General features: G+C 47.0%; 2 protein-coding genes across 15 annotated transcripts in view; one reads left to right on the forward strand and one right to left on the reverse strand.

The window, feature by feature from the left end:
* ERICH6B (glutamate rich 6B) overlaps positions 1 to 19,715 on the reverse strand; it is a 90,900-nt gene that overhangs the window by 60,139 nt on the left and 11,046 nt on the right. For 7 of the 14 annotated variants that reach the window (XR_014070532.1, XR_014070531.1, XM_081547343.1 and 4 more), the window contains exons 3-5: positions 11,747 to 11,868; positions 7,530 to 7,919; positions 984 to 1,029 (exon numbers count right to left, since the gene is read on the reverse strand). Coding sequence is in view for 12 of the 14 variants with exons in the window: in XM_081547343.1 (XP_081403469.1) it covers positions 984 to 1,029; positions 7,530 to 7,872 (389 nt within the window). In the remaining 2 variants the exon portion in view is untranslated. Of the gene's footprint in view, positions 1 to 983; positions 1,030 to 7,529; positions 7,920 to 11,428; positions 11,496 to 11,746; positions 11,889 to 19,715 lie in introns of all 14 variants that reach the window. The other 7 variants (XM_081547347.1, XM_081547340.1, XM_081547345.1 and 4 more) reach the window with 3 other exon arrangements.
* The window catches only part of CBY2 (chibby family member 2), a 137,862-nt gene that overhangs the window by 49,081 nt on the left and 69,066 nt on the right, over positions 1 to 19,715 (forward strand). The window lies entirely within an intron of this gene.

Below are 19,715 nucleotides of genomic sequence, written 5' to 3' on the forward strand. Positions count from 1 at the left end.
GGCCCCTTCAGCATCACGTTGCTTGCTTCTCTGTGAGTGTCAATGGCTGAAGTGGAGGGGATTCCGGAAAGCACTCCCTCTGTGGATTGGCGTAGTGGGGTGGTCCTGGCAGATGCTGAGCCTCTGAAAGCGTGAAGCACGATACAGAGGGGCTGGTGGAGGGTGGGAGTGGGGAGCCGACCTCACCAGGTGGAGAGGTGCCCCTGTACGGAGCCCCTGGTCCTCCAGTTATAGTCTGTGTCTTCCCTGCACAGCAAAGCAGGTTTCATTCCTGCTTCTCAGTGTAACCCAGGCAGCCTTGCGCGTTCTTTGTATCTAGTGTCAACCCACTTCCCCACTGGAGGTCAGTGATCACCTTCCCCCAGTCATCCTTTGGGGCGGATGTAGGGGACTAAGACTGTGAACCAGAGCTCGTGTGTCCCCCGCCCCGCAGGGGTGTCTACAGAGCGGAGCACATGGAGGCTTCTGTCCACGGCTCTCGCAGTGACCATCTCGCGTGGGCCACGCCCTGTGGCAGGCGCTCCATGAACACTCACTGCACCATCATTTGGAGCTTGGAATATACCTGAGCGAGGAAGATGGCAACTTCCTTGCGGCGTTCACTCACCTCTTCACTACGAGCGATGCCCAGGGCCCTTGGCCATCTTTCCCCACGCTACCCTCCTTTCTAGACTCAGCTGGCCCCTGCTGTTTCCATAGTTCTGGGTGCCCAGGGCTCTGGATCCTGGGACTCATCTCTCAGCTTGTGAGTGGTTTGAATGGCAAAGGGGAATAGTATTGGGAGGTCCTTTGTGTGTGACTTCTAGGAGACTGCCCCTGAACCCCTCCTTCTCGGAGGTCCTGCTCCCTGCACTCCTACCCACTCTCAACCCTGCTTGCAGTCTTTGGAACTGCAAAGGCTATGAAGCATCAGCCTTCAGCATGAATTTTCACCCTGATTTATCAGAAAAAAACAAACAAAAAAACCCACCAAAAACTTTTACCTTGCTCTAAGACTAGGCAGGGTTTGTGAAGAATGAGCCTTGAAGTCTGTTGGAAAAAAGAACAGAAAGACAATGTTAGGGAAAAAAAGGAAACTTTCTTTCTGTTAAAAAACCTGTCATTAATTATGTGATGCTGGGTTTGAGGTGGAGAAGCCCCGATTTACAGAATTTTTCTATTTTTGCTTTTTTTTTTGGTGTTCTCTCTCTTAATCGTCTCCTTTAGAAATTATCAGGTTAAAATTTTTATAAAATTAGAACTCAAGAAGGTAATTTTCATGAAATTGTGGATTTGGGACATTCAAGTTTGCTTTGTTAATCTTTTGGATTATCACAGAGTCCCCCCTCTGTCACAGGATGAAGGGTATTTTTTCTATACAGGAGAGAGGGCTGAGGTTCATAGGACATAAATATTTTTAAATGATATTTAATTTTACAAACTCTATTTGTGTCATTTAATCACCTGACTATTGGGTTTGAATGGTATGACATCAAGAATTTTAGGTACAATTGGGATAAAATAGAGCATCAGTTCTAGTAATAGAGGATGGCACAGTGGAAGTGTAAAGAAATGAGAATCAGAAAATTTGAATGTGAAACTTCAATGTTCAACACTTATCCATAGTTTACCCATGAGATGGACTATTATTGAGGAATATTGCTTGGCTATTAAAATGATGTCTACAGGGACTTCCCTGGTGGTCCAGCAGTTAAGAGTCCCCCTTCTAGTGTAGGGGGTGTGGGTTCGATCCCTGGTCGGCGGGCTAAGATCCCACACCGCCCGCCATAGCTAGAGAAGACTGCCTGCCACAAAGGAGGATCCCGTGTGACACAACCGAGACCTGATACAGCCAAAATAAATAATAATAACAAATAAATATTAAAAAATAAAATGATGTCTACAAACATTAAGCAATATGGGCAAATGTTAAGGTCACAATACTAAGGAACAAAAGTAAAATACAAGCTTGTATATACAGCATATTTGAAATGGTAAAAACAAGACAGAACAAGGACTACTACCACCACCAAACATGCAAAAAATGAGAGCAGGAGGGACAGAATAAAAATTGCTAAAATGTGAATCAGCCTTATTTATATTTGGATGTTGGTAGGTTGGGTGATGTCTTTCTACTTTTCAAATTTTCCACTAGAAAATGAACAAAAGTAGATTTTGCTTCATTTTATGTTACTCCTCTCAAATTAAAATACGCATATAATTTATTAAAAAGCAGAAACAAAGGATGAAAGGAGGGAAGAAAGGAGAAAAAGAGAAGTGAAAGAGAATGCTTGGGAGCGTCTCTTGACTCTTTTAGTTATTTTCCATGACCTTGGAGAAGTCACATACCCTCTCTCAGACTCCAGGATCCTCATTTGTAAAGGGAGGAGGGTGGTAAAGAGTGACTGAAGACTTGACGGAAACAAAGACTGAAATGTACCCTATACACCCTATGTCACTGGACTGTATTCCTAACCTTCAGGACAAGACAGGCATAGAAAATGATGCTGTTTGTACGGGAGCAGCGTGGAGGCTGGGGGGACTGGGGACCCAGCATCTCTTCCCAGTAGTGGCCGACTCAAGGCACCCTGATTGGGAAGCTCTGGCTTATTTGTGAACTTTGCTGCTTGACAAGTTGTCTGTCTCCCCTGTCTCTGCCTTATCAGTATATCTCAAGCCTTTCTTTTTAAATACACAGAATTGCTAGGTTACCCATTTAGAAATGGTCCCTGGGATGCCAACTCTCACCTGGAAACAGCAACCAAATTATAGCATTTAAGTCAAACAGCATTCAGAGCCACCAAAGAGGAGCTAGCAAGGAGCAAGAAAATCACATCTCATGGATTGTGTGTCTCGAAATGTCATTAAGTAGAAACATTATGAATCAATATACTGTGACATCTCTACAGCATCATTTGCCACAGAGCAGAGTTCATCTTTAGGAAGGTTTTCCCAGGTGGCGCTAGTGGTAAAGAACCTGCCTGCCAATGCAGGAGATGTGAGACACTCGGGGTCTATCCCAGGGTTGGGAAGATCCCCTGGAGGAGGGCATGACAACCCACTCCAGTATTCTTGCCTGGAGAATCCCGTGGACAGAGAAGCATATCATAGGAAGGTCTTAGGTCCTACATAAACAAAAGGGACCACATTGTGTGGTGGTTTCCTGTTCTATGTAGATTGTATTTCTTCCTTCTAGAACCTTCCTGCACCTTGTGAGATCAGACATGCCTTTTTACACCTAATAATTGTATGGTGTGGGAGTACTTTCAAAGCATTTTCAGAATGAAAATGAAAGAACATTGCCACAGTTGCAGGGTATTTTGTCACATGGCAAAACTGAAACCTGGAACAGGTAATCAACATGCCCAAGGTCCAAGGCCCACCCTTGTGCTGGATCTTCTAACTCTGACACCCCCGAGTTCACACCCACGCTTCACAAAAATGATTTGGAACCTCCTGGTTCAAATCCGGGGAGATCTGTCACACGTGACTATTGATTATTCAGTGACAGTTGATGCTGCATTGATATTCAATTTGCTCATCCAATTTTATTGGATTTTCTCACAAACTATGGAGAAAACCATCCCTTTAAAGAAGAGAAGGGATGGGGGTCATTGGTCTGACACTACACTGATTGGTCCAGGGCAATGAGAGTCTGTGAAATTGACCTGCCTGCAGAGTAGTTGGGTGCGGCATAGATTCTTCCCATACCCTACTTCACTGCATCTTCTCTTGTCTTTCTGTTATGTCCATTTTACAGAAGAGAGCAATGTGGTCAGGGGATGTTACCTACCCTTCACAAGTCAGTGGTAAAGGGAATGATAATATATAATAATAATAATAGCTAACACTTACATAGGTTATATGCTATTTTAAGTGCTATATAGCACTTCAAATGCTATATGCCTGGCATAGCTCATAATGCTTTACATAATTTAACCCTTTTCATCTTCACATAAGGTAGGTCTAGTGTTATCCCTACGGGCCTTCCTGGTAGCTCAGCTGGTAAAGCATCCGCCTGCAATGCAGGAGACCCTGGTGGAATCCCTGGGTCACGAAGATCCCCTGGAGAAGGGATAGGCTACCCACTGCAGTGTTCTTGGGCTTTCCTGGTAGCTCAGATGGTAAAGAATCCACCTACAATGTGGGAGACTTGGGTTTGATCCCTGAGTTGGGAATATTCCCTGGAGAAGGGATAGGCTACCTACTCCAGTATTCTTGCCTGGAGAATTCCATGGACAGAGGAGCCTGGCGGGCTACAGTCTGTGGGTTCACAAAGAGTCGGACACGACTGAGTGACTTTCAGTGTTATCCTTAAGTTACAGCAAAGAAAACTAACAGCAGTTAAGTGACTTGCCCAAACTCATGCAAGATAAATGGGAGAGAACTGGTGTTCACACCTATGCGGTCAAGCTCTTGAGAGAGGAAGAAAAAAGTGCTCTTTGTGACAGGTTCACATCTGCCATCAAATCAAAAAATGGCATCAGGCTCCTTCCTCCTCTCCTGATGCTGTGGCAGACATCACTAGTGGATCACGGCACTCTCTCCTTCTGAGGCCAGATGAGGTGTCAGAATCCATCTCATGACAGTGCTTCACCACTAACCTCTAATAATTCATCCATTAGCCTGTGATGTGGAAGCCTATTTGTCATTGTGGGTTCATTTTACAGACACTGATTAATTCACAGTGTTGTTTTTAAAAATAAATATGAGTGATTGGGATTGACATATACAAACTACTATATATAAAATAGTTAGTTAATAAAGACCTACTAGATAGCACAGGGAACTCGATACTCTGTAATGGCCTATATGGAAAAGAATCTAAAAAGGAGTGAACATACGTGTATGTATAACTGACCCACTTTGCAGTACACCTGAAACTAATACCACATTGTAAATCAACTATACTCCACCATAAAAATTAAAAATCAAAATGAAAACAAAAAAAAACAAGAAAAAAATGTGTTTGTGTATGTGTGTGTCTGTATACACCTGGCTTTGTGAAATGAATGAAATTGAACTTGATCCAATTTGCATTTACTGAACATCTGTTATGAGTCAGGAAAGCATTCTTGTTTGACACTGAGGTTCAAAACAAAGGATAAACAGTTACATCTTTAAGGTATTGGGAAGAAATTCTACATAAAGAAATCTTGATGTAAATTCTTTTGAAAATTAAAGACCCTCTTGTAAACCCTTTTAACTTAATCTGTTTTGTAGAGTCTGGCTTGGTACCCTGAGTTTTCATAGACTAAGACATGCTTGCATGTGCCTTTAAAGGCATTTTAGTATTCTCCTACAGTTTTTTTTTCAGTGCCTCGCCAATATTTGCTAGCAGGGCATTTATTTTCAAAGCTTTTGCTTTATACACAGTTCCATTCACTTGACAGCATTCTATTTGTCCTACTCTGGTGGGTAATATATTTACGAAGGTCCTACACACAGCGGGGACATGTGAAGAATGCTTGATTCATACTGTGCAAAAGAAATGGCTTGAATGCTGTTTTTCAGTATAGAATTACCCTTGGTACTCGAAGTACAGGGCTGTTAGGATTCTGAGAGGGAGCTCAGTGGTGCAGACACACAGAAAAGAGAATTTCCCAGCAAGAGGAACGACCTCTCCAATGTACTAACTAAATTGGTGAGGGCAGTACAAATGTATTGATAGGATGATACATCTGTCATGATTTGATGGAGAGGATGTAAAGGTGAAACACCTGTGTGGCTGCCGAAACCACCCAGCTTGTAGGATGTGGGTTGTGTGCAGTTAGACTGGGATTTAAAAATTCAAGCTGCCTGAGATGCTTGCTTGTTCCAGAAAATAGTTCTATTTCTAAGTCAGCATTAAGGTGATGCAGATGACCTGGATTTTTAACTTTCTGTTTCTGGTTGGATATGGCCATGCAGTCATAACATCAAGGGAAGACACTGTGTGGCCTGTGAATAAATGCATATTACCCACTTGGAGCAGTAGCACAAGGAGACCACTGCCAAATGATAAAACCCAACTTAAGGAAAAGTTACCAACTGCAGAAACAGTATAGGACCAATGTGAGCCTTAGGATAAGAGAAGTCACTCCAAAGTTAAATACCCACCAGTAGGGTAAGATGATGCCTTCCAGGGTCTGAATGGGCACCCAGGGAAGCATCCTAGGCTCTGTTCACTTGGTAACACATTATGGAAATGTGTGCTAGAAAATAATTAGAGCTCATTAATAAAATATAGCTATAAGGATATTTATCGACATGCTGTTTTAAAAGGTAACAAAAAAAAGCAATAAATGATTAATAATAGGAAACCAATTAAAAATATTATGGTTTGGGGAAGTCCCTGGCAGTCCAGTGGTCAGGATTCAGTGCTTTCACTGTCAAGGGTGTGGCTTAAGCCCCTGGTCAGGGAACTAAGATCCTGCAAGTCCTACAGTGGGTTCAAAAAAATTATGGTTTAAAATATAATACAATGTGATGTAGCCATTAAAATGATTTGTAGAAAATTGAAAGCATGAAATGATACTCCTATAAATATATAATATTTATATGTAATTATGATATAGAAGGGGCATCCCTGGTAGCTCAGCTGGTAAAGAATCTGCTTGCAGTGCAGGAGACCCCAGTTTGATTCCTGGGTCAGGAAGATCCTCTGGAGAAGGGATAGGCTACCCACTCGAGTATTCTGGGGCTTCCCTGGTGGCTCAGATGGTAAAGAATCTGCCTGCAATTCGGGAGACCTGGATTCAATCCTGAGGCTGGGAAGATCCCCTGGAGGAGGGCATGGCAACCCACTCCAGTATTTTTGCCTGGAGAATCCCCATGGACAGAGGAGCCTGGCAGGCTACATCCATGGGGTCACAAAGAGTCGAACACGACTGAGTGATTCAGCCCAGCACAACACATGATATAGAAATAAATATGCCTTAAAGGGTAGGTTACAAGCACTATACAGTGTCTGGGGAGGACATAATCAAGGTATAAAAGTGATTATCATCTCTGGATGGGAGTGAATTTTTCAGAAATTAAAAAAAAATTTTTTTTTGGCCACACAGTATGTGGCCTCTTAGTTCCCCAACCAGGGATTGAACCCATGGCCCCTACAGTGAAGGTGCGGAATCTTAACCAGTGGACCCCTGGGGAAGACCCTGAATAAGACTGATGTTTGCTTTTGCTTTTTTCTTTTTACTTGTATACAGTTTCTCAAACGTCCACTGTGCATATGTATTACTTGTCGTGCACATGTATTACTTGTGCAACAAGGAAAGGAAAAGATACAAATTAGGGGGTGTGTTCTGTTTGTCTGTTTTTGCTTTTTATGAACAGAGGTTTCCTGTTGGATCATCAGGTCTACCTGTCTGCTTGGTAGGCTCAGGGCTTGGGGGCACAGCTACTGAAGTCATGAGTAGTTTGGTCAAAAATGATTCATGAGGCTGTCAGCTTGGTGAGTAGGACTGATCATTTGCGCTTTGGTTGTAACTCAAGTCTGTTCTCTCTTTTCCTGGGCCTCGTAATGAGCTAGAACCACCATCTACAGCATGTCCTCCCCAGATACTCACCTGCTTCCAGAAACTTCTCATACAGAAATATTTTCCCTTCCAGGAGCTCTTTCTTTTGCAGATTCTTATGGCCCTTCAGATAATCCTGTTCATACAGATGATCCTGTTCAAACTGATACTCGTTTCCTTTCAGGTAATTTGCCTCCTCCTCCAGGTACTGGTCTTTCTCTGGAGTCTGATCCTCTTCAGGAAGTAAAAATCCTTCTGTTAAACTCTGCTCATCTCCCTTAGTACCTTCTTCCTTCGAGGAGAAGGTCTGCGTGTCGTGGTGGAAAGTTGTGGAGGGGTGAGGAGGTGGTGTTCCTGATGGCTCAAGATTTTCAGCAGACATGCTGGGAGGCATTTAGCAGATGAAAGCCTTCTGCAGCAGGCAGTCACTGCTTCATCATCCTGGCAACCGAGGAAGGAATAAAAACCCGTTAGTCAGTAACGACCTACTGCAGATTGTGCACTCATTTCATTCAGTGGTCTTGGGATGGCCCTTGGAGATTGTAGATCAGTACCTGGTAGCCCATGAAAAGGCACAGAGAGAGGAGACAGAGGGTTTACCCTCTGGGAGCTGGTTGGAGAGAGACCACAGCTGAAGGCATCACCTTTGAAATGACATGAAGTCAACCAGGAGGGCTGGAAAGTGAGGGAGTGATTGGTGTTTAGTGGTGCCATCATTAGAAGACTTTTGCTTATTCATTAAGAAATACTTATTGCTAACAATAATCAGAACATAGACTTGTCTCCCAAGAGTTTCAAACTGGGGAGAAAAGCAGACAGTCAAAAACAGATTTCCATACACAGAGTGACAAGCACAGTGGAAGAGGTGCAGGCAGGGTAGTCTAGACGCTGTGAGCGGGGCCCTGGTCTGTGAAGGTCCCTACGGTTGGACATCTGCCAGGCACGTTCCCTAGGCTGAAGCCTCTGCTGGAAGCACCACCCCCTTGGCAAAGTCAGTTTACTCAGCAAACACTTGTTTTTAGTCCCCAGATTTAACATAACTGTGAGCACCTACATCTCCCCAGGGAGTCTTCCATGTTCCACCCTAGGCTCCATCTATATCTTCTATACTTCCATGAAAGTAATGATTTTGCTATATAAAACAGTTTCTACATCTGTCTTTCCAACAGAATGTAAACTTCTTGAGGGTAGGAAGGATTAATTCTCCTTTTTAAAAAGTATTTCTTTAAAAAATATTTTTTTATTCTTATCTTCGGCTGTGCCACGTGGCACGTAGGATCTTCCTTTCCTGACCAGAGATTGAACCCCCAGCCCCTGCATTGGAAGCATGGGGTCTGAACCACTGAACCACTAGGGAAGCCCCAGGAAGGACTGATTCTTGTTTGCAAATCTATTTCGGATCCTTCCTTTCTTCTCTGATCTGCCGTGACTGCTCGCAGCTAACCGCATCGTCTCTAGTCTGGGTTATTGCTACACGCTCTTAACTGGCTTTCCTGTCACTAGTGCTGCTGCCCTACAGTCATTCTCCACCAGGAGTGTTCTTGGGAAAATATAAACCACACCAGGACATCCATAGCTTCACAGTCACCCGCTCGCTTTCTCTTGCACTGAGAATAAAACGTGAGCCCCACTCCAGGGCTCCCAGGGCTGGCCAGTCTCTCTGACCTCTCTTACTGTTCCTTCTTGACTCTCCCACCCTGTTATTCTCTCGTAGAGCACTTACCCTACTTCTATTTATGGTTGTTTCCATGTTTACTTGTTCAGCCTTTCTTTTCCACTAGACCCTAAGTGTTTCAATGACAGTGACCTTGCGTGGCCTGTTCCCCACTCTCTCTCCAATAGTTGGCTCAGTGCCTGATGAATAATAAAAGGTCCCCAAAGTAAATGATCAGTGACTGAATGAAGGACCAAGAATAGATGTCTCTAGAGCAGGGCATCCCCAAATTTTAAATTTGTTAATAATTACTCTGCACAATGGGATAAGCTGCAGGTAACAGATCTGAAATCTTCCTGTCTGCTCTAAGGACTTTAGAGAGAAATTTCTTTGCCTGTCTTTCCCCAGATATCTGATTGGGAAGCTCTCTTCTAGGCAACCAGCCAGATGAGATCATGAGGCTAACTCTCTAGCATACGTGCAACATGATGCCTGAGATGAAGGGTGTGATGTGCAAAGACGTTCCTAGTGAGACAGGCTGGACCTGGGGCCTTTTACTGCAGTACTTGTACCTGGAAAAACGTCTCCTTGGACAGAATACAAAGAAACCGTAAGGGACTAAAAATAACCGTGAGTGTGTGCAGTTGGGGCAAATGATGAACAGTGAGAGAACAGAAGGCTAAAAGCTAACTTCCACTTCTGAGATGCCGGGGTAGGCAGACCAGGGCGGTAGGCAGACCACGCAAGTCACTCCTCCAACCAGTCCCACTGATCAGCTCCCACCCTCACCCCATTTAAGGGACCAACTTGCCCCCGTCTCAGGGGGCTGTAAGGGCACCTGTTACTTGCTTTGGCCACCTAGTGCTAGCTGCAGCACAAGTCCCAGTAAAGCCTTGCCTGAATTTCTCGTCTGGCCTCATCAACTGCTATTGATGAAAGAATCCAGGACTTCCATGGTGGTCCAGTGGTTAAGGATCCACCTGCCAATGCAGGGGGCACGGGTTCCCTCCCTGGGCCAGAAAGATTCCGCATGCCGCGAGGCAGCTAAGCCTATTGGCTGCAACTACTGAGCCTGTGCCTTAGAGCCCCTGCTCCCCAACAGGAGGAACTGCCGCAGGGAGAAGCCCTCACTTGCCAAACCTAGAGAAAGCCCGCATGCAGCCACGGAGACCCAGGGCAACCAAACATAATAAATAATTCAAAAAATAAAGAATCCAAGAACCCAGGTTGATATCAATAATGGGCCATATTTGTGCACCCCCAGGGTTGCTAGAGCCTCTGGATTACTGGATTCCCATAGGATTAGCCTGGGGGTGGGGTGGGGAACATATAGAGGTGCGCTGCCCAGACCTCTTTTCCAAGAAGGACTAGCTGCCCAGCTGTGGGGTAGTTGGTCAGAGGCCAGCCCCCAGCCCCCAGTTCCTTTAAGGTCTGCCTCAGCTGCCGGGGGCTACCTTCCAGAAGCCACTCCCTTCTTGGGGGTGCCTGCATCTGGTGATGAAACAAGGCAGGGGTATAAAAGTCCAGGTGAGCCCAGGCGGGACACCTCTGAGAGATCATAGGCCCCTCTGCCCCCAACCCCGCTTCCTCCAGTCAGGTCAGGGTTGCCAAGCCTGCTCCACGGCACTATTCCCCTTAGTCTATCCTGTATCCTTGCCGGTCCTTTCTCAGGGGTTGGTCTCAAAGACACATTTAGCATCTCAGCCCGGTTGCCTCTCAACAGTTTACATCTTACCCTCTATTTCCAGACACCCCAGCCTGTGACAGGCAGCTTCATAAAATGTAAATCCGGAAAAGAACTGATTGTGAGATCCGAGGAGAAGGGGAAAGGCCTGGTGGATTGCTTGATGGTTTAAAGGGTGGGAAGGTGGGGAGTAATCGGACCTACCCTGGCAGGGGTGACAAGGCAGGAAAGGTCAAGACAGAGCCAGGGTGGCGGACTTTCATATCCATATTGAGCATCTTGTGTTGGGTGGTGACCTGGAAGGCAGTATGATTAAAGTGACTCTGGTGCAGGAGGGTTCTTGCGGCCACTCGCCAGACAGGAAGTAGAGACTGGGAACTCGCCCTGCAGTTGACTTGCTCTCTCTCCATCACTTTATAGGCCTGTGTGCGCGTTCTTTCACGTAGGCTATCCCAACTGCTTTTTGGAGGCAATGACCATGGAGGATGTTGCCTTTGCAGCAAAGGCTGAGCTGTGGGAAAGCTTTGGGGTTTATATCTCTGTCTCTGGGAACCTCTTCTGTTTTAAAGGAGCCTTTCAGCCTTATTTTGATGTAAAACCTAAATGCATCACCTGTTATGATGTATAAGCTGCATTAAGGGTTAGCTGTCCAGGTTGAACTCCTGCTTGCTCCTGAGGCCTGTAAACCACAGGGACAAGGAAAGGGTGGGAGGACTGTGAGAGGCCATGGAGAGGGGGGTTCTGTCCCAGCCAAGCCCTGGGAGTGGTGAAGGCACACACCCAGGCACCAGCCACTCCATCAAAGACATTCTTGCACTTCAGAGACCCTCCTGACATTCATATTTTCTAGCTGCTTAAGAAAAAAGATCAAAATCAACCAGTCTCCTGGACAGCCCAGAAGGCGTTTATCAACAGCACACTGTCACTCACGGTCAAGAGTCTTCTCTCTCTGTTTTCTCATCAGGCCTTGTAAAAAATGCTCCAGTCAGCTGCAATCTCATTCCAGAGGTCAGAAAAGAAACTGCATTCTTGACACTGTTTCTTTAATTCTCCTAGAAATTTATAAGAAAAGCTGTCGGGCAGAAATAGATAGTAATGGCAACCAGACATCCAGTGTCTGAGACAGACATCTCGGTTTTGACTTGGGATTTAGATCTTGACTCATTTTGACCCTGGTTTCTGAGCGACTGTAAGTTAATTTCTGTGGTCACAACACAAAACACTGGCTTTATAAGGGCTGCTTATAATCAGCCAATTATAGCTCGTTCTTCCCTAGATCAGCTTTACAAAAAGGTCACCTCAATCAAAGGAGGCTGCCAGACTTATTTTATTCAAGTTAAATAATTTTTTTAAACAATTAGAGCAGATATTTAGAATTGGCAGAATTCGCCAAAAGTCAGGGGTTCTGGCTTGTCCTGGAAATAGGTGTTTTAGGGACCCTGGACTGGCTTCCCCTTGCGGGGACAGTGATGTTGAGTGGAGGCTGCCCTCTCTGAATGGGACGGGTCTCCTTTTCTGCTTCTGTCCACGTCGCTACCTTGATTCCCAGGCAGGCTTATCGTTGCATGTGTCCTGTTGTTTTCTGGTAGGAAAGCCTAGTTCTCTGTCTCTATCAGAAAATAGAGCCATGTCTCCATCAAAAGCAGGAAAACAAAAGCTCCCAAGAGATCTAATCTTTCTCACACTGTCCTCCTTGGCTTGATCTTTCTGGCGGGTGGAGGGTGGGGCCTTCAACTGGAGGCCATTTGGTGGCAGAGGGTATAGCGTTTGCACAGTTCACGGCTGCATGCCTGCCCCCAGCATGGAGTTTTGGGCACGTGGTTGCTACTCAGTGATCCCTGCTGAATGAATGCATGGATGATCAAAGAAAAACTGTAATAATGTGCCACATGCTTTGCCCAGTATCCTTACTGAGGAATGTGCTTATTTAGTGAAGAGGGGAATACTTGATGCCAGAGGTCAACATGGTACCACAGTCTCGTAGATTTCTATCTGCGTGACCCCTTCCACATCACGCTGTGAGTCAGAGGCCAACTGAATTCCCTATGGTGAGGTTTTCTATGGATCTCATCTGTCATTCTGAGGGGCTAAGGCCAAGATTCCTGAAATATTCTTACTTGAAATAAAGAGGAAGACACAAGTAACTAAAACAAAGGGATAAGACAGACCACTCTGTCTTTGCAGGGCTGATTGGATGACTGGACTGAAAAGAGGAAGACTAAGGACAGCCTCTGGTTCCCAGATGAGTGACCCAGGAGGGGCTCCATGCTCCCGTTGTGGGGTCAGCAAGGTCTCTCCTCTGGTTTCCATGGTTGGAGGAGGTTGCTGCTCCTGAGTTGTTCTTTGTCCCTCTCACTGGGGCTGTGGCCCAACTGACATGCTGAAAGGCTTCCTGCTTTGGAAACCAAGTGTGGTCAGAGGGCCGGCCTTGCAGTAGGGCAGGAAACCGGCCGTACCCTAAGGACTGGGCTCTGCCCACCTCCTGGGGCCCTCTGTGATGCCCTGGGTGAAGATCAGGAAATCTAAGGTCCTGATTGGGGGCAAGAGGAGAAGGGGGTGACAGAGGATGAGATGGTTGGACGCCATCGCTGACTCAATGGACATGAGTTTGAGCAAGCTCTGAGAGATGGTGAAGGACAAGGCAGCCTGGCGTGCTGCAGTCCATGGGGTCACAAAGTCAGACACAACTGAGCAAATGAACAACAAGGTCCTGCCCTGACGGCCTGGCCAGCACAGCTGGCCTTCCCTCATGCCTCCTCCTGGCCCCTCCTCTGCCCTCCGGGGAAGCAGCCCAGGGACCTCATTTGACCCCTGGCTTCTCAGCACCAAAGGGCAGTCCTTTGTCAGCACCATCCCCTGCTTTCACATCTCAAAAGGAAGGAAGGCTCCCCCTTCTTCCTGACACAGATGGTCCTGCCCCAGTGACCCTGAGTGCCCTCTGGCCCCTCTGCAGTGTCTCACGAGGGGCCTGGGTTCCCTGGCTTGACCTCCCTCGCCCCAGGTTCCACGCCCTCTGGGTCCAACCACCAGCCCTCCCCTGGCTCCAGCAGGGGGGTGCAGCTCTGTGACTTGGCCAAGTCCCTGGTCAATAATTCAACCTTGCTTCTGAGGTACCTGCACTAGACCGTCAGGAGAGGAGAGGTTTGTGTGAGAATGGAAAGGGGAAGGTAAGCAAGATTGAAAACTCACCTTGAGAAAGAGAAGGTTGGGATTGGTGCTCGGGTTCCTGGGGTTGAATCCCAGCCTGGCCACCTACAAGCTGTGATTTTGACTGAGGTTCTTACCTCTCCTGTGACTTAGTTCCCTCATCTGTAGAATAGGGACAGTAATAGTACCAACTTCCTGTGGGGATTCAGTGAGGCACGTAAGCAGTATTCGTGTAAGCAGTGCCAGGCACAAACATGAGCTATGTTGTTACCTGTGCACGCATGCTCAGTCGTGTCCGACTCTCTGCGACCCCATGGACTGTAGCCCACCAGGCTCCTCTGTTCATGGGATTCTCCAGGCAAGAGTACTGGAGTGGGTTGCCAGTTCCTTCTCCAGGGGATCTTCCTGACCCAGGGTTCGAACCTTCATCTCTTGAGTCTCCTGAATTGGCAGGCAGATTCTTTACCACTGTGCTACCCAGGAAGCTCACGGTGTTATTATTGCACACTTATTCCTAACCAGCTCTGAGGATGTGTGTGACTGTACATGTTTGTAAGTGTGTATATGTGTGAGTGTGTCTTGTGTGTCCTGCTAAGGCCTTAAATAATTCATGGTACAGGGAGAGGAAAAAGTCTGCTTCCTGGTACTGATGGAAGCCTAGGTGTTGCTGTTCAGTCGCTCAGTCGTGTCCGACTCTTTGTGATCCCCTGGACTGCAGCATGCCAGCTTCCTTGTCCTTCACTATCTCCTGGAGCTTGCTCATACTCATGTCCTTTGAATTGGTGATGCCATCCAACCATCTTGTCCTCTGTTGTCCCCTTCTCCTCCTACCTTCAATCTTCAAGATCCAGCGTCAGGGTCTTTTCTAATGAATCAGCTCTTCATATCAGGTGGCCGAAGTACTGGAGCTTCAATTTCAGCATCAGTCCTTCCAATGAATATTCAGGGTTGATTTCCGGAGGTTTAGATATTCAGGCCTGCCCATCCTTCAGTTCAGTTCCCAGTGGCTGGGCCCCAGGGGAGGTGATGGCCCACAGGGAGTGACTGTGGTGAGTGAGCGCCCTTATCCTTAGGAGACCAGACTCCTCTTTACGAAGCAGCTTGGCCCAAGGGAATTCTGTGGTTCTGTTTTATCTGTCGGTACAGAACCTCTCTCCCCATGGGTCAGTCTGTTTTCCGACTCTCAGCCCTGATTTCAGGGTAACTGTCAGCTATTATTGTAAAATAGCCTGGATGAGGCCGCTCATTCAGTCTCCGACAGCCTGGTTCAGAAGTCCCAGCACTGAATCAGAGCCTCCTTCACTTTGACTCCCCCCCCGCCCCAGCATTGGCCCTTTTCAGTCCTGGGGGAGCCTCAGTGAGGAGCTCTCACTCCTCTTCCACTGGGCAGTTGCTCGAGGGTCTGAAGGGAGTGATCAGACCTGCTCCCAGGACTCCAGGCTCAGCCCTCCAGCTGCATTTTCAGCATCTCCACTCGCCGTCTAACACACACCTGAGACTCTTGTGTCCAAAACGGGATCCTGCTCTTCCTTCCCGGACCTCTTGGCTGACAACAAAGCCTTTGGGGTCATGTGACACTTATCTGTCTTTCTCACCCTACATCAGCCCACCAAAGGACCTCCCCACTTCTCACCCTCTCTGAATCCCATCACTTCCCCTCCTGGTCCGAGCCACCATCACGTCTTGCCTGGGTTACTAAGGTGGCCTCCTAGCTTGTCTGTTCTTCACAGGGTAGCCAGCTTGCAAGACACAAATCACATCACCTCACTCCCCCCCCCCCCCATACAACCCTTAGAGGGCTCCAAGCTGTTAGATTAAAAGCCGAGATCTGGGATTTCCTTGGTGGTCCAGTGGCTAAGTACAGGGGGCCTGGGTTCAATCCCTGGTCAGGGAACTATATCCCACATGGCCACAACTAAAGATCCTGTGCGCTGCAACTAAGACCCCATGCACTCAAATAAATACATTAGAAAAAAAAAAAGAAAAAAAGCCAAGGCCCTCTCAGGGCCTGTGTGGTCCTTCCTGACTGGCCCCCATCACGTCTCCCGTCTCCTCCCCACTTCTCTCCCTCTCCCTTCACCTCTGCCACACTGGTCTCAGTGCTGTCCCTCCTGAGGCCTTTGCTCTCCCTGTCCCGTGGGCCTGCTCCCCAGGTATCTGCCTGGCTCACAACCCCTTACCTCCTTCCCACCGCTGCCTCAATGACGCCTGTCCCCACCGTCCTGCTTACTGTCACCCGCCCCATCATGGCATTTCCCGTCTCCCTTAAGCTTTTCCACTTTCCTTTTTTTCCAGAGCACATATCACTTCCCTAACATTTTGTTGTTCAGTCACTCAGTCGTGTCCGACTCTTTGCGACCCCGTGGACTATAGCACACCAGGCTTTCCTGTCCTTTAGCATCTCCCAGAGTTCGCTCCCTAACATACTGCGTGCTTTATTCACTCCTTACCGGCCTTGTCTGTCTCCTCTCACTAGGATGCAAGCTCTCCAAGGGCAGGGATCTTTGTTTTCTTCACTGATCAGCCCGCGTCTAGAACCAGTACCATGGTAGGTGATGCTGCGTATTCATCGAATGGAGGAGCTCCTTCCAGAGCTCACAGCCGGTGTGGTTTCTAGGTCCTCCTCCACAGTCTTGGCTGCCCGCTGCCATGCTGTTAGGGTGTCAAGAGCTCCGGCTTGAGCATGAGGCCACCTCCCCGCAGTGCGTGGGGGTCTGAGAACACTTAACCCTGGGGGCTCTTGAGCACCATCTCCAAAAAAGGGCAGGGCGTTCCTTTGCTTTCTAACTGGGGCCTCACATTTTCTCCAGCTCTTCCCAGTAAGTTTTTATTGGGCTGCCGGCCATTTCCTATTAACCATGTCCTCTTCAAATCATGGACACACACGTTAAACCAGAGAGCGCTGAGGACGGGGCCCTGAAACTGCCCTCTCTGCTCTGACTCTCCCTCTCAGCTCCTTGAGGCCCCGCCTTCTTGGCTCTCAGACCCCGCCCCTTGACTCTTGAGGCCCCGCCCCTGACCCTTGAGGCCCCGCCCCCTCAATTTTCTACTGCCCCCTTCTCTTTGGCCGGAGAGGGCAATGGCATCCCACTCCAGTACTCTTGCCTGGAAAATCCCATGGACGGAGGAGCCTGGTAGGCTGCAGTCCATGGGGTTGCGAAGAGTCAGACACGACTGAGCGGCTTCACTCTCACTTTTCACTTTCATGCATTGGAGAAGGAAATGGCAACCCACTCCAGTGTTCTTGCCTGGAGAATCCCAGGGACGGCGGAGCCTGGTGGGCTGCCATCTATGGGGTCGCACAGAGTCCGACATGACTGAACTGACTTAGCAGCAGCAGCAGCAGCTTCTCTTTGGCTCCCTGAGACTTCCGCCCTCTTCAAGGTCTACCCCCTTCTTTAAGGGGTGGGTGGAGCGGTCCTGCCCTCCATGACCTGCTCTTCCAGGAATCCACACAGCCTGTCACTTCTCCCATATGCTTCCCAACCATCACAGGACATGTCCTGGAATTCTGCCCAGCACCAGTATCAAAACCACCAGGGCTATACGTTTTCACCTCTGCCTTCTCACCTTTTTCTTAAATCAGGAAAATGTTCTCTTTCCACATTTGGGGTTCTACTCTGTATTCTCTAGACTTCACCGATTTGAGTTGTATTGTACGTATTATCTATACATATGTATGTATTATATAATATATACATATTATATAATACATATGTATGTATTATATGTTTGTAACAAACATGCCATATTGAATGTATTCATCATGGCCATCTTGTGCAGCAAATGCTGTTCTCTGCAATTTACAGATGACATCACTGAGGCTCAGAGAAAGCAAAGGCCTTGGTTAAAGTCAGACAATTAATAAGTGGCCAAGCTCGGACTTGAACACTTATCTCCCGTCCCCAAGTATGGTGTTCTTTTACAATACCGGCTGCTGTGTGGGCAGAAAGGCTTGCGTTGTTTGGAAGGCGAGCTCTTAGCTCACTAGATGGTAAAGAATCTGCCTGCAAAGCAGGAGACCCAGGTTGTATCCCTGGGTCAGGAAGATCACCTGGAGGAGGAAGTGGCAACCCACTCCAGTGTTCTTGCCTGGAGAATCCCATGGACAGAGAAGCCTGGCGGGCTGTAGTCTATGGGGTAGCAAAGAGTCAGACAGGACTGAGCTACTAACGATTTCACTTTCCCTTCTCAAAGCCTCCTCCTCAGCTGTAGTTAAATATGCGTGTTCTCTATGATCCAGGAAGGAGAGTGAGGAGAGGGAGGGAGGGGAAAGCTGGTTTTCTGTCATTTACTGAGCACTTACTATGTGCCCAGAACAAAGTATTTTACTTTTATTTTTAAACTTCAAGAATCACAAAAATCTGGTAAAGTATTATTATCCTATTTTTCAACGAGGAAAACCAGACCTTGTAGAGATTGGTAACTGGCTTAGGCCATGGTTCCTAAGCACCAAATTTGGGATTCAGACTACATCCGCTCAGTTCAAAGTCTAAACTGCCCTGTACCAGAGGGGATTAGCAAGAGATGTCATCTTTCTAGTCTTTACAACTCAAGTTCTTAGCCGTTCCTTCAAATATTCCGGGAACAAAGAAACTATTTAAAAGAACAAAGAAATCATCGTTAGAGTTTCTAATTGCTAAAAGGAAATTCATTCAGATGAAAAGACATCCTTAATTAAAAGCTTACTGGACTCATTTTCAAGAGTCATACAGAATGGCTTTGAATTAATCTGCCTCAAACTGTCAGTATGGTGTGAAACAAAGCAGGTAACTGTTATAACTGATGATGTATTCTTTTGAGATGGTTCAACTTAGCGTCTCAGCAGAAGCATGTATTTTGAGTGTGCCCCAGCAGAGCGCTAAGACACCTGTGTTCTCAACATGTTTGAGCACATGCTGCCTCTGCAGTGGTAAAGAACCCGCCTGCAACGCGGGAGACCTGGGTTCAATCCCTGAGTCGGGAAGATCCTCTGGAAAAAGGAATGGCAACCCACTCCAGTATTCTGGCCTGGAGAACTCCATGGACACAGGAGCCTGGTAGGCTACAGTCCATGGGGTCACAAAGAGTTGGACACGACGGAGCGACTAACATATACACATAGGCCGCCTTCTGGGGCAGCAGGTGGCAGAAGAGATACTTCTGCCTTGGCTGAGCTCCAAACTGAATATGTGATTTTGAACACGTTCCTGGCTCCTCCCACACATTTGTCTAGGCTTCTTTTCTTACTTCTAATGTTAATGGATTGACCTAGAAGAGATCTAGGTTCCTTCCTGCCCTCTGTTTCTAAAGACTATCTCTTATTCAAAACCCCTGGGGCCAGTGTGTTGTGGAATTTAGATTTTTTTTCTAATTTCAACTGACCTTAGGGTGAATATATCACAGACGTATAACAACCTTAGAGGGGTCTGGGGCCGCACTGTAATGAATCTTATTAGTATTTCTGCAACAAGACACATAATTGTTCACAATAAGTGGGATAAAAACAAACTTAAAGTAGCCCTACATCAGTTCAAGTTGCATTTTGCTTCCAGGATCAGGAAGATTCCCCTGGAGTAGGAAATGGCTTCAGTATTCTTGCCTGGAAAATTCCATGGGAAGAAGAACCTGGCAGGCTACAGTCCCTGGTATCACAAAGTCAGACATGACTGAGCGACTAACACACACTTTCAAGTTCTAGCAGGTTGGGTTTTGTGTCCGAATGAGTTTGCCACAGACTTATCATTCAGACTTTCAGTTTTTAGAACCTTCT

The sequence above is a fragment of the Giraffa tippelskirchi genome, chromosome 12 (genome assembly GCF_054371585.1).
Source record: "Giraffa tippelskirchi isolate mGirTip1 chromosome 12, T2T-mGirTip1v1.2.pri, whole genome shotgun sequence".
NCBI classification, from domain to species: Eukaryota; Metazoa; Chordata; class Mammalia; order Artiodactyla; family Giraffidae; genus Giraffa; species Giraffa tippelskirchi.